Source organism: Leptonychotes weddellii, chromosome 13 (genome assembly GCF_054177405.1).
Source record: "Leptonychotes weddellii isolate Sample4059 chromosome 13, ASM5417740v2, whole genome shotgun sequence".
Lineage (NCBI taxonomy): Eukaryota > Metazoa > Chordata > Mammalia > Carnivora > Phocidae > Leptonychotes > Leptonychotes weddellii.
The window spans coordinates 67,580,827-67,594,382 of NC_138381.1; the positions used below are offsets into that span (position 1 = coordinate 67,580,827).

Genomic DNA, 13,556 nt, shown 5'->3' on the forward strand with positions numbered 1-13,556 from the left:
GAGGGGAGGTACAGGGAGGGAGTAGAGATGGGTCAGTTTGGAGAGCAGGATAGAGGAGATGGGGGCGGGGAGGCGGAGGGAAAGAAAGGGAGAGAAAGAGGAGAGACACAGTAGGGAAGAAAGAAAGGGTTAGAGGAGAGAGATTCTCTCGCCCAATTTGGATCTGCAAACATTAGCTAGACGTTTATTTTTGTTTCAGGCTTTAGGGGACGGAAGTCTCGTGGCGTGAACAGCACACCTCACTCTGACAGCTCCAATCCCCCACGACTACAGCACATTCCACAAATCCACGCGGCATGTTCAGGTAAGGACAACCACCCTCTCACAGGACTTCATTTAATATGGGTAGAAAGATGTAGCTATTCTGTAGGAGGACGGGCCCTGAAGACAAACAACTGCCTGCCAGCCGGGGTTGCGAACAGAGAGGAAGTCTGGCAGAAATTGGTCACGGAGCTGGAAGAGATGCCCATCTGCCCAGGAAGCCCACAGGAACATTCTCCTCCACAAGGGGAGCCACATCTGGAATTCTAAAAAGCCCTTGTTGATCTTCTCAACTTTCTGTGCTCATATCATTTTAGCAGAAGCTTCAGATCTTTCAAGTTTGCCTATTTGCAGCTAACTCCACCACCAGGACCAATGAGCTACAGAAAAATGCAGTTTGCACCTAGATCCAAATTTCTATATTCAAAGCTTCTTAGGAAAGTCCTTGACCTCGAGGCCACCATGGCCTGGACTTAACCACATGGAGAAAGGACTCCACTTGTACGCCAGTGTCTTCGGGAAGATGACTTTGGAACTTCCATTCCCTGACACTGTCCCTCTGCCCGGTCACCAGTATATGGTGCTCTCAGACAATAAGGGCTCAGACGACGTTCTCACAGACTCCACAAGTTGCCTTTCCCAGGTTAACCTCGTCCCCCGCACTTGCTTTTAGCCTCCCACCAGCCAGGTTGTGTGGGGTGAGGAGCTTCTCGGCCTGGCCACTTACCGTGGGCTCCATGCCATCCACGATGCTCTGTATCAGCCTCTTGAGCTCGCTCAGGGCCGTGCGCAAGCTGCCAGCCGGCACATCCTTGGCGGATGAAGTTTCTGAAGACTCGTCCATCGAGGAGTCCGTGGAGACGGCCGAGTCGGCACTGTCGTTCCCTCGGAGGTGAGAGCAGAGGTAGCGAACCTGGCAGTAGGCCTCCCAGAGCTGCAGTCTTAGCTGCTCCACAAAGAACCATTCTTGATTACGGACCCTAGAGAAGGCTGCCACCCGCTCATCTTTTTCTAGTGTAGGAACCCAACATACTGACACTCAAGAGACCAGTTTTAAGAGAAAGAGTTTTTCTTTTTTAAATCACCTGTCCAAGAAATACTGGTCCTTATTCTGGGCCCAGTACATCTATCGAGGCTCCAGCCCTCTACTCCCCTCCCAACGGTCATAGAAGCCATTTTTATATAGTTGGTTACTTTGATAGGAGTCAGGATTAGGGGAGTAAGTGGTTAGGAGTAGTATGAAAACAAGCCATTGGATGTCTTGTGAGTGTTCTTGAGCCCAGTCAGTATAAGAGGTATGAGGCTGAGGATGAGCCAATAAGCATCTCCTAAGAGGCACTGGGGCAACAGTGAGCCCGGGACAGGCTTTGGGCAGGGCCTGCTTCCCGGTGGCTCTGGCCAGCAGGCGTAGGCTTCCGCAGGTGCAGGGCCACAGGCCCTCGCCAGGAGGAAGCTGAAACGCTATAGGCACTGGGGCCACAAGGAGACGGACAAGCTCCCGCAGTCCAGGGCCCGCCCCCGCAACCCTTGGGCAACCTCGCATGCCAGAGGGACAGGACATCAACACCTGCTCTCTCTCTTGCTCCAGCTCCTCAGCCTCCATGCTCTGCTCTATCTCGGACAGGAGAGACGTGCTGGTGGTAGCGGAGCTGTGCAGGCTCCTCTCCTCGGTGAGCTCTTCCACCTTCACCTGCAGCTGCCGGGAGGAGAGCCGCGCCTCCTGGAGCTCCAGCTGGCTCTGATGCAGCTTTCAAAAGATACAACGGTGGGTGGGCCGCTCGGGGGGCTTCCCCCAACCAAAAACAAACACGAAAAACTGACCCAAACCTGATCATGCTGCTACCTCCAACCACCAATGTACAGAAACACACAGAGGAGAGAACATGCTAGATTACATCAGGGGTGTGCAGGCAGCAAACTCCAGATTTGGGAAATTCTGCGGGACAAACAGTTCAGCTTCTTCAATATATACATTTTAAGAAAAAAAGGAGAAAAGATAAAGGGGGAACCTATAGATTAAAAGAGACTCAAAAGACATATTAACCAACTGCAATGTGTAGGCCTATTTTAACTTGCATCTTGATTCAAGTAAAAAATGTAAAGAAACAATGATGACATTTATAAGACAGTTAAAAATTTGAACACTGGCTATTTGATATTAAGAAAATATTGCGGGGCACCTGGCTGGCTCAGTCAGGAGAGCGTGCGACTCTTGATCTTGGGGTCATGAGTTTGAGCCCCATCTTGGGCATGGAGCCTAATTAGAAAAATTAAAAATTTTTTAGAAAAGAAAATATTGCTTTTTTCCTTAAGTGTAATAGTCCTGTGGCTGTGTTTTTTTTTTTTTTTAAGATTTTATTTGAGAGAGAGAAAGAGAGGGAGAGAAAAAGCACAAGCAGGGAGAGTAGCAGAGGCAGAAGGAGAAACAGACTCCCCGCTGAGCAGGGAGCCCAACACGAGGCTCGATCCCAGAATCCTGGGATCATGACCTCAGCCGAAGGCAGACGCTTAACTGACTAAGCCACCCAGGCATCCCCTATGGCTATGTTTTTTCGTTTTTTTTTTTTTTTTAAAGATTTTATTTATTTATTTGACAGAGACAGACACAGCAAGAGAGGAAACACAAGCAGGGGAGTGGGAGAGGGAGAAGCAGGCTTCCCACTGAGCAGGGAGCCCGATGCGGGGCTCGATCCCAGGACCCTGGGACCATGACCTGAGCCGAAGGCAGACGCTTAACTGACTAAGCCACCCAGGCATCCCCTGTGGCTATGTTGTTTGGCTATGTTTTTTTAAGTTCTTATCATTCTTTATTTACAGATGAAATTATAAAAATTCTGGGATTTACTTCAGAATAATACAAGAGAGAAGCAAGTAGATGTAATGATACCAAGTGCTGATGAGGATGTGGAGCATCCGGGACTCTCACTGCTGCTGGGAGTGAAGATGTACAACCACTCTGGGAAACCGGCAGTTTCTACTGGGTGAAATACACAGCTGTCCCATGACCCAGCAGTTCACTTTTAGGTGCAGATCCAACACAAATGGCTGTGTATGTGCACGCAAGACAAACGATGTCTACAGCACCATTATTCTTGAGAGCCACAAATGGGAAACAATCCAAATGCCAACAGAGAATGCAGAGAGTCCCATGCTGGAATACTATACAACAGTGAAAAAAGAACACACTGCTACTCTATGCCATAACATGGATGGATTTCAGAGACATAATGTCAAGCAAAACCAGGCATAAAACAATATGGAATTCATTTATAAAATATTCTAAAACTTCGAGACAGAAGAGATGAAGGCAGAAGAGGTGGTGTCAGGGTACTGACTGGGAAGCGTGAGAGGGAGGCCTGTAGGGTGCAGATAATGGGCTTTATCTTGATCTGGATCTGTTACACAGGGATGTACATTTGTAAAAATTCACTGGGCTGTCCATTTAAGATCTGTATGCTTTACTGTATGTATGATGTGTTTTAGTGAAAAAATTTAAGGGGAAAAGGTTGTTTGGAAAGAAGCTGAGAGTAGGATTTGGTCTAACATTTGGGTAGAAATACCAAGAATTCCCAAACCCATGAGAAGAGAGGTCTCTGTACTTTCTGTGTCCTACCTCACAGTTTACAGAGAAAGCCCAAGCCTGGGAGGGGCTTACGGGGTGTGGGCGGCTCAGAGAGGGAGAGGGGTGCCCCAGTAGAGGGGACAGCAATGCAGCTATCACAACGTAAAGGCCAGGGCTCCTTCCCTCTCTCTTGCTGCCGCTACTTTACTCCTCTCTGCGTTCTCTGGGGCCCCATCCCCGTGGAGTCCAAACAAGGCCCCGCTGCCTGGTGAGCTTACTACTGCTGAAAGTCGACGCCACCATGGCTGCTAAGCGCCGTACTCTCCTAGTGCACTCCACCACTACGCTAGCTTTCAACACAACAGACCCTACCTGCAGAATCTTCATCTGCTCACTAACCGCTACGCACATGTCCGCAGATGACACATGCACAAGAGCAAAGCTTCCTACTCCTGTATTTGTGGACTGCCCACCCCTCCCTTTTAAAAGATTTGCGGGGGAGAGGGGGCGAAAGAATTTCCTAGGATTTAAATTAAACTAATTTATCCTTTCATAACACAGGATTTCTGGGGTCACCCCTGTTCATTTAAAAATATAGCAGACACAGTTCTGTCTGTTCCAGACTGCTGGCCAGATAGGCTGCAGCTCCTGCAGAGGCAGACACTGGGCAGCAGTGGGTAGCGACCCCGAGCTCTGTAGTTCTCACGAGTGGAGCAAGCTGCCTTGCAGAGCCTCCAGCCCATCCTTTAGGTGCCCTAGGGCCTTGCCTCTGCTGGTCAGTATCGGACAAGGGCTGGCTGATAGCACCAGTGATCGGATGTGCCTTTACTAGGAAGAATCTGGAGCCTGGCTGCTCAGAGAATGAAAAAGGAATGGGCAAGCCTGCTCTGTCTGCATGGGTCCCACGGATCAGCAATACCTGCTGGTCCAGTGGGAACTCCTCCAGCCCCAGTTTTGAGAAAACTCAGAAGAAATCAGGGTTAAAAAAAAAAAAGAAGACATTCCTAGGAAGCATTTGGCACAATTATAAATGGCATACTAAGTTGGCAAAATGCTTTACAATTATTTTCTAGGCAACTCCACATACATCTCAGCAGGAGAAGTCCAGCACAGACAAGTACAAGTTCTCATGCACTGGACAAAATTAGTTCAATTACTCATGTACACTCGAGGGTGCTTAATTAATTATAACAGCAAGAGAACAAAAGACCAGGACAGGTCTGCCCTCTCTGGTCAGTAACTGATCCACAAGCATATGCAGAAAAACCAAACCAGAGGAGTCTATTAAATATAAGAAACCTCTAAAATAAGAAATATCATCCTTTGTATAACAAAGATGACTAAATAAATAAATAAATAAATAAATAAAGAAGACACCAAATGCCTTACTTAGTTTAAGCTTACAATACTCATGCCCCTCAAGTTGACAGAGTTGGGAGCACCCTCCCATTTCTCACCGAGGGAACTAAGATGCTATGGTGTTAAGTGTCAGAGCAAAGTCTATACTGCAGACCATCTGCTTCCTGGGTCACCCCACAGAGTGGGGCCTATGCTTTCTGTTGATGAAATCCTGGGACAAGGCCCCTGCACACATCTATAAGATGCCCAGGTGGGTATGAATCGTATAGGGCAGTTAAGTGGTCCTTAGAGGGACAAAATCCTTTACTGGGTATGAAGACTTTAGCAAAATGTCCAGTTTTTTAATTTATTGGGTATTCAACAAATAATTTTTATACCTACTGTCAGTCTGAAAAAAAAATGAGAGCTGGAGTTGATCAGTGATTTAAAAATCTGAGCTGGACAGTAGAACCCCAACTACATGGTGGACTAGATTTAGGAGGGGCTACCCTGGCTGTGCAGGCCTGATGCCCTGCCTACTCAGCCTTCTTCTCATCCTTTAGCTGAAACAAAGGATTAAAATCATGGAATTATACACATTCCAAGGCCACAAGCTCTACATTTTGCAAGTCTGATTGAGACCTCTCAACTACCACCTAAGCTGGCATTTTTATTTCTGTATCAGTACAGGCCATTTTAGCAATAACAAGGGCTTTCTGGAGGACACTGGTAATTAGCAGCAGCTTAAGGAAAATTTCATATGAGCTGAAGGAAAAGAATCACAGAAAGGTGGGACAGATAAGAATTCAGCCCATAAACACAGATTCTCCAAATCAAAGTGTGCACTGCCTGACTTGATATAGGCCATGCGGGGAGTGACACTCTCTCATTCTTGAAGAAGCCCAATCGGAAGAGAGCGGATGTGCAGATGGCAAGGTTGTGAATGTGGTGTGACCTGGGGCTCTTGCTGCAGAGAGCGCACAGCCCACGGCATTAGCCAGGGGAACACTGGTCCTGCTCTTCCCCGTCCTTCGGTCCCCAATTCTTGGTTTGAAATAAGGACTTATCATTTGTGAATTCAAGCTAGACTGAAAAGGTCTTTTAGGCAGGGGTCATTTCCGCACTTTTTTGTATTTCTTTTCCTTCTCCTCCATCCTCTGCCTCAGTAACCTCAGGAGAGTGCCTTAATGGGATAAGAAATGCTGGCAAGACGCTGACTTGCAGAGGCAAGGGATGCATGCGCTAGACGTTGTCACTGAGCACCACGTGAAGAAGGCGGGAGGCTCCAATTTCAATTCTACCAAGGACTTACTATACTACTTTGGTAAATGATTCACTTTTTTCTAAGCCTCAGTTTTAGAATGTTTGCAAAAGCACTCCGTACCCTGTAAAGAAGTATACAAACATTCACCACTATTAACCACCGTCAACCTTAGAATATGAGTCAACTCCTTTCCATCTTGTAAACAGCTGTGAGGCTTTAGCCAGCATCATTTTCTATTCAACATTTATGGAGGTCCTACTGCATGCAACGTTCCAAGCTGAAGGTGCAAAAAACCTGGAGGGTGGAAAACTGCTCATTTGCCCTTAAAGAGTTTAATCACTCAGGTGGCAGCTTAGCTGACGGTGTCAATAACAAGCTATGTTAGCCTAAGATGTTTCCTTATCCCACATCCTAGAGTCTTCCTCAACAGCCGACCGCTGAGCCCAGTGGGGCCTGCCATGGCCTGGTCTTTGGGGAGGAACCTGCCTGGTGCTCCCACACATTTGGCTGACCACCCCCACACGAACGACACTGTTGTAATCTCCCCCACTGCCTGGCACCCTCAGAGGGTGCCCAAGGGAAGCAGTGCACTCTTAGCCACTGGCCCCAGGTGAGCCTAGGCCGCTTTGGCAAAGCCGCCTTTGTAGCAGATGTCACACTCTGTTTCTGGGGAGGCTAGGGGCAATTATCTTTTTGTTTAGGGGGTTGTCAAGTGTGAGCCTGGGGATTCAGCTGAGGACTGGTGGCAGGTCCCAGATAAGGACAAATATGGCCATGAAGCAATTTCCTTTAGGAAGGAAAAAGAGGCCAATTAGGGTCACAAAGGGTCAGCCTATGTCTTTTCTAACAACTGTTAGAAGCAGGATATAAGTCCTGCTGTGTTCAGTGGGCAGTTTCTTGATTTCTGCTCAGTGCAAGCTGACTAAATGCATCAGCCTGGGAAAGCAGCAGCAGAGAGAATTGTGAGCAAGCACAGAAAGTCACAGGCTCCCTCTGAAACCTCTGGCAGATTTAACAAACCCTAGGAGGCAGAATGACACTCCTCATGTTCCAGTCATGTTAATAGCCCAGAAAGAACTCTCTGAAACTGCTCCAGGGGCCAGTGGCTCAGAACAAATTGGAAGGATGACCTGTGGGTAGCGATGCATTTGATTTCGGCAGAGCCAGACTGGCCAAGTTTGTGAGTGCCCAAGGAGAACGACAACAGGGCCAAAAGAGAGACCTCAGCTTTACCCTCTCCTGAGTCCTACGGTGGTGCTGGCCCCTCAGCTTTCCTTCTGGCTGGGCAGCTACATGCTCCTTTCCTCTGGCCCGGCTCTGCAGGGCAGCTTCTCTCCCTCAGTACCTGTAGGTCTTTGTCATGGCCTTGCCTCTCCAGGATCAGCACCCGGTCCTGGAGCTCCTCCACAGTCCCCTGGAGCAGGTCGTTCTCCTCTAAGGTGGTCCTGAGACGATGCTCCAGCTCCCGTTTCCGATCCGACAGCATCTTGATCTGAAAGGGTGGAGTCATAGGGGTGGTGTGCAGTTACACCCAGGCTGATGAGTAGGAAGGGAGGAACTAGCCCCAAACATGAAGGCAGGTGTCTCCCCAAGTGGTCTGCCCAGGGGCCTGGTGCCCCATCTCTGAGAGAACAGCTGTGAACTCCCAAGCTGCAGAGAAAGCCCCTCCCTCCTAGAAACCTGTCTGGGAAGGGGTGGGAGATGAGCTTTGGGGAAGCTGGAATGTGGGATGCCAGGCAGAGGAAGGGAAGGTCAGTGTTCTGGAAATTCCACAGATAAGATAGAGAAGGGCTCCACCTTGCCTACCCATAACTTCACCTCAACCCCACAATTTATGGGGGAGTGGAACCCAACCTGCAGTTCCATCCTTCCTTCTCAAGTCATGGGCGCAGGAAAATGCCTGAGACAACCTCTTGAGCTGCGGTCTTGTCATACTTTTATGGCTCTCTTCTGTACTTTCCCCCACTGCTAAAGGGTCTGGCTCTAGAGGTTGCAGTTCAGATCCGGTGTCCCAAGTTAATGGGGGAGTCGGCAGGGTACAGAAACAAAGTAGTGCCTGCCTCAGCCTGTGTCCTGGAAGCAACAGGACACGGACACAAGTCAGTAACTGATTTCACTCAAAGTGTCTGTTTGCCTGAGCAAGTCATTTGTGAATAGGAGCAATTTCACTCCTTTTATTAAACAGGCTGGTGTGTTTGTACACTGCATATCTAGCCAGTCTCAAGAGATATAAATCTTTTAGGAAGACCTGTCTAGTATCTTCAATGTCAGTGAGAAAACAGAAAAAGAGGAAAGAGATGCCAAGTCTTCTGGCCGCAAGGTCTGTAGACTCAGGGGCTGGGCTGGCACTCCACAAGACCAGCGATGCTTCACCCCAAGAACACTGTCCTGCTAAGGGGCCACGGAAGCCTTCCCAAGTCCGGCATGAAGGTCCCACTGGCTCCTCCTGTCTATCAGTTCCCTGCTGGACTCATCTCTCACCCGGCTTCTTGCTCCCAACATGGTTAAGATGTTCTCCATGCTCTCCAGTTTGGCTTGAAGAACAATACATTAAGGAGACCAATCTCCGACCCTTTGGAGATTTTGAAATGAATGTGTAATGTGTCTGAGGTTCTCTGAAATCCACCTTTCCCTCTGTTTTTTGTCTGTTCTCGCTCTCCACGCTAGAATTCTGTTCAGAGGGCACAGATCTTCCCTGGCCACCAATCAATCAGATAGGATGCTGTCCTGGGGAAATGAAGTATGTGGCCTTTGTCCAGAGAGATCAGGTATCTGGCCAAACAAAGAAATACTGTCTCAAGTGTGCACCTGGGTGAGGGACAAAAAGGAATAAGTCTCTACTGTGAATGGGGCCACTATTCCCCACATTGAAGCATGTTACCCACGTGAAGGAATTCTTACTCTAGCTGATTTTCATTTAAATACCCTCTGACCTTTATATTTTCCTTCCATGAATAATCTTTGTTTCTCAAGTTCCACGCAGTGAAATAATGAGGTTCTGATAGACAATCCTGGTCCCTTAAAAAAAACTTAGAAGTTCAGAGCTACATGAAGTAATGTGCTTGACCAACTTCATAGATTGGCTTTTTAAAGTAGCAGTGTTACTGGATGAAGCAAGGCATCGACACTCCATCACCGCACCCTATATACCCTGAAACTTGTGACCAAATCTGCCAATTAACATTCCTGGGAATGACCCTGAGTCACGAGGGTCTGAAAATAGTAATCAGAGGGGAGAGGAAAACAGGCAACTCGAAGGAGTCAGAGCTTGGCAAAGGCAGTTGAATGGCAAGTCATGCACACAAGTGGTCACAGACAGGCATGCCAAACCCCACCAGAACCAACTACTTACTTCAAGAACCTGCTGCTCAATACCAGTAGTATTTCCAAGGGAAGGGAGAAAGGAAGGGAATGACAGGCAGGAGAAAAGAGAAGATATTGACAGACTTTAGGAAAAACATCTTCAGGTCATTTCCAAAGCAGGGGAACAGCCATCTGGGTTTCTCTGGGCCTGACCACACTTACTGATTCCTTAACCACAGTGGGGGTGTGATTCAGCTGGCCCTAGTCTATCCCTTCAGGTGTAACTTAGCCAAAGGATTGCTGTCCAGACAATCGGCTTAGGGGCCCTCAGGATCAGATTAGGTGGAATCCTCTGGGGAAGGGGGAGATCCCATTTGGGCTGGTGATAGGACTCCCCTTTTCTCACCTCCCACAACCGGGTTCTCACAGAGTTGTCCCCTAAGTGCTACTTTTTCTTTCCCTCTGGCCCACTGAGGGCCATAGACCCTGCCTGCCGTGCTCTGGCTCATACATTCTGCACAGAGTGCTTTCCATGTATTAACTCAACAAACACAACAACCCTATGAAGTAGCTACTTCTATTACTCTCATTTTGTACGTGAGAATATAATAGGTCCCATTAAGGTGGACTGAACTGGACCTAAATAGAATAGAGCAAGGGAAAATTCTCTTTCCCATCTTCTATTTAGGATTGGCAAGAATGTTTTTGGACCGATCAACATATTCTGTAAAAGTAGGTCATTCATGATTTCAACACACTCAGCAATAACTCTGAGCAACCTTATTCTTCCAGACAAGAGGCTACCCAGTGGAACATGAATCAAGTGCTCCCCATTTAGTTTCTCACAGATACATCTCTCTTTAGAGATTTTTAGATAGGGCAGGGTTTTGTTTCCCAATTCAGAGAACTCCTTATCCAAAAGATCTAGTGCAGCGCCTCATTGAGAAAAGCACTTCCATCTCCAAGCACCGTCACACGGGGAGGCTCACCTCAGCCTGAAGGCTTTCAAGCCTGATGATGTGCTGGTTGGTTGACGAGTTTTTCTCCCGAAAGTCTTCTCTGAGGGCATGGACTTGCATGGAGAGTTGTCTCTCAACTTCTGATGCCTGCAAGCAGAGGAGACCTTCAGGGTGGATTCAGAGGCTGTGCAAAGGGAGTCTGTTAAGATTTTTCTGCCTTTCGTTTCCCAAGCTTCTCTGCAACTTCCTACTCTGTAAGGAGTATAGGATGGAGTATAGGATGAAATGCTGGCTTCCCACCCCTGGTCCATGTGTTCCCTCGTGCTCAAACAAGACCAACCCCCATCTCTACTTCCACCACAGATGAGTCTGTCTCGGTAAAGACCGCTTTGCTAGTCAGAGCAAACAGGCCTAGGAATAGTAAGCTCCCAAATGTTCAATATTGTCATTATTACTCTGTACACGGCAGAAGCTCAGCAAACATCCACTAAATTAAGAGAAAGTCTCAGTGTTTTACATAAAAGAGTAAGAGATAAACCTACTACCTTAGAAACTCCTTTATTTCTCTCTTAGAAATTTACTTATTTATATTCTCTCATTCCTTTATTTCCTCAGCAGGGCCAAGGTAAATCATCTCTGTCTCCATTTCTCATTTCCATTCAACATGGGCACTATTTGAAGTTCCCTGTCATGTCTGTTAAGATTTTTGTTTTTTAATTTTTATTTTTAAAAGATTTTTTTTAAAGATTTTATTTATTTATTTGACAGAGAGAAACACAGTGAGAGAGGGAACACAAGCAGGTGGAGTGGGAGAGGGAGAAGCAGCTTCCCGCTGAGCAGGGAGCCCGATGTAGGGCTTGATCCCAGGACCCTGGGACCATGACCTGAGTGGAAGGCAGACGCTTAACGACTGAGCCACCCAGGCGCTCCTTAAAAGATTTTTATTTGAGAGAGAGAGAGGGAGAAGCAGACTCTCCACTGAGCATGGAACCCTACATGGGACCTGATCTCAGGACCCTAGGATCAGGACCTGAACTGAAGGCAGATGCTTAACCAACTGAGCCACACAGGCGCCCTGTTAAGAATTTTTTTTTTTTTTTTTAAAGATTTTACTTTCAAGTAATCTCTATACCCAGCATGGGGCTTGAACTCACAGCCCCGGCATCAAGAGTCGCACACTCCACCAACTGAGCCAGCCAGGTGCCCCAATGTCTGTTAAGATTTTTGCCATTCAATCCTCAAGGACATCTTTTGCAACTTTTAATTCTCTGGGGAATGCTGGCTGAGGCACTTATTTCCCACCCTAATCCATTTATTCTCTAATGCTCCAACACAGCAAAACACCAAATACATTTAGTGTATCAGCACCTTCTCTTGAATATACAGGAGAGTATTCTGAAAGAATGCTTCCTTGATAAGATTTGAACTCTAGTCTTTCTCAAGGAGTCCCAGCCCAGCTCCCAGTGTGTACTGGCCCTGAACACTGCCCAGGAGAGAGAAGAGCCACAGGATAGGTTAATTAACTGCCTCAGTGCTTTTTTGAGGCCAAAAAGGGGTCAGTAAGCTTTATGAGTTCTTGGGAGAGATCACTGTGTGCTGAAATGATTAGGAGGTGGGATGGTTAATAATGTTGATATGGTAGGCTAGCTGTTCAGTGAGGCTCTCACTTTAAGAGATACGTGTCCGATAGTTGTTCTTTTTCTTAAACTTAAAAAAAAAAAAGAGATGTATTTATTTATTTTAGAAAGAGTGAACGAAGGTTGGAGGAGTGACAGAGGGAGAGAATCCCCAGGCAAACTCCCTGCTGAGCATGGAGCCCACGCAGGGCTCAATCTTATGACCCTGAGATCATGACCTGAGCTGAAACCAAGAGTCAGACACTCAACTGACTGAGCCACCCAGGCACCCCTCAATAGTTGTTTTTATCTTCAACTGCTATATAAGCAACTGTCCATCTTCGCTTTGGTCCCATAGATTCAATAAATGTTGCTCCCCTGAACTAGATGGCAATGTAAGAATCTCAGCCTATAGTTCTAATTTTTAGTTACAAAACACACAACAAAATAAAACCAAACCACCTCTTTTTCCTTATTCTAAATTTAATTTCAGACACCACCAGCTTGTTTTAGTTTTCTTAATCACGTAGAAACAGTGTTAGTCATCCTTGCCTAAAGTAACATTAGTGATATGTACTGAGGATTTACTATGTGCCAAGAATTGTGCTAAATGCTTTAAATGCATTATCTCAATTGTCATAACCAAAGTACTGCCTATCACGCTCAATTTACTAATGAAGGAACAGGCTCAGGGAAGTGAAGGAACTTGCCATTTTCTCAGTAAATGATGGCATCAAAACGGTAAACTTGTCAAAATGGGTTATCTTGTCTCCAAATTAGGACTTCAATACAGGCACACCCTGTTTGGCTGCACTTCGCTTTACTGTACTTTGCAGATACTGTGTTCTTTCCCAATTGGAGGTTTGTGACAACCTGCATCGAGCAAGTCTACCATTGCTAGTTTGCCAACAGCATTTGCTCACTTTGTGTCTCATGTGTTGCATTTTGGTAATTCTTGCAGTATTTCAGACTTCTCCATTATTATTATATTTCTTCTGGCAATCTGCGACCTGTGATCTCTGATGTTACTACGGTAGTTATTTGGGGTGCCACAAAACATGCCCGCAGGAGACGGCGAACTTAATCAATAAACGTTGAGTGTGTTCTGACTTCTCCACTGCTCTCCTGGCGGCCACTCCCCGTCTCTCGCCCTCTCCTCAGACCTCCCCATTTCCTGAGACACAGCAATGTTGACATCAGGCCTCTAAGTGCGCAAGTAAAAGGAAGAGTTGCACATCTCGTCACTTTAAATC

At 46.9% G+C, this 13,556-nt stretch overlaps 1 protein-coding gene across 5 annotated transcripts in view; it reads right to left on the minus strand.

Annotated features, from left to right (window-relative positions):
* The window catches only part of BICDL1 (BICD family like cargo adaptor 1), an 87,809-nt gene that overhangs the window by 15,390 nt on the left and 58,863 nt on the right, over window positions 1–13,556 (minus strand). For 3 of the 5 annotated variants that reach the window (XM_081802092.1, XM_081802089.1, XM_081802091.1), the window contains exons 3-6: window positions 10,706–10,834; window positions 7,771–7,917; window positions 1,829–2,008; window positions 989–1,207 (exon numbers count right to left, since the gene is read on the minus strand). In XM_081802092.1, coding sequence (XP_081658218.1) covers window positions 989–1,207; window positions 1,829–2,008; window positions 7,771–7,917; window positions 10,706–10,834 — 675 coding nt within the window. The remainder of the gene's footprint in view (window positions 1–988; window positions 1,208–1,828; window positions 2,009–7,770; window positions 7,918–10,705; window positions 10,835–13,556) is intronic. The other 2 variants (XM_081802093.1, XM_081802090.1) reach the window with 1 other exon arrangement.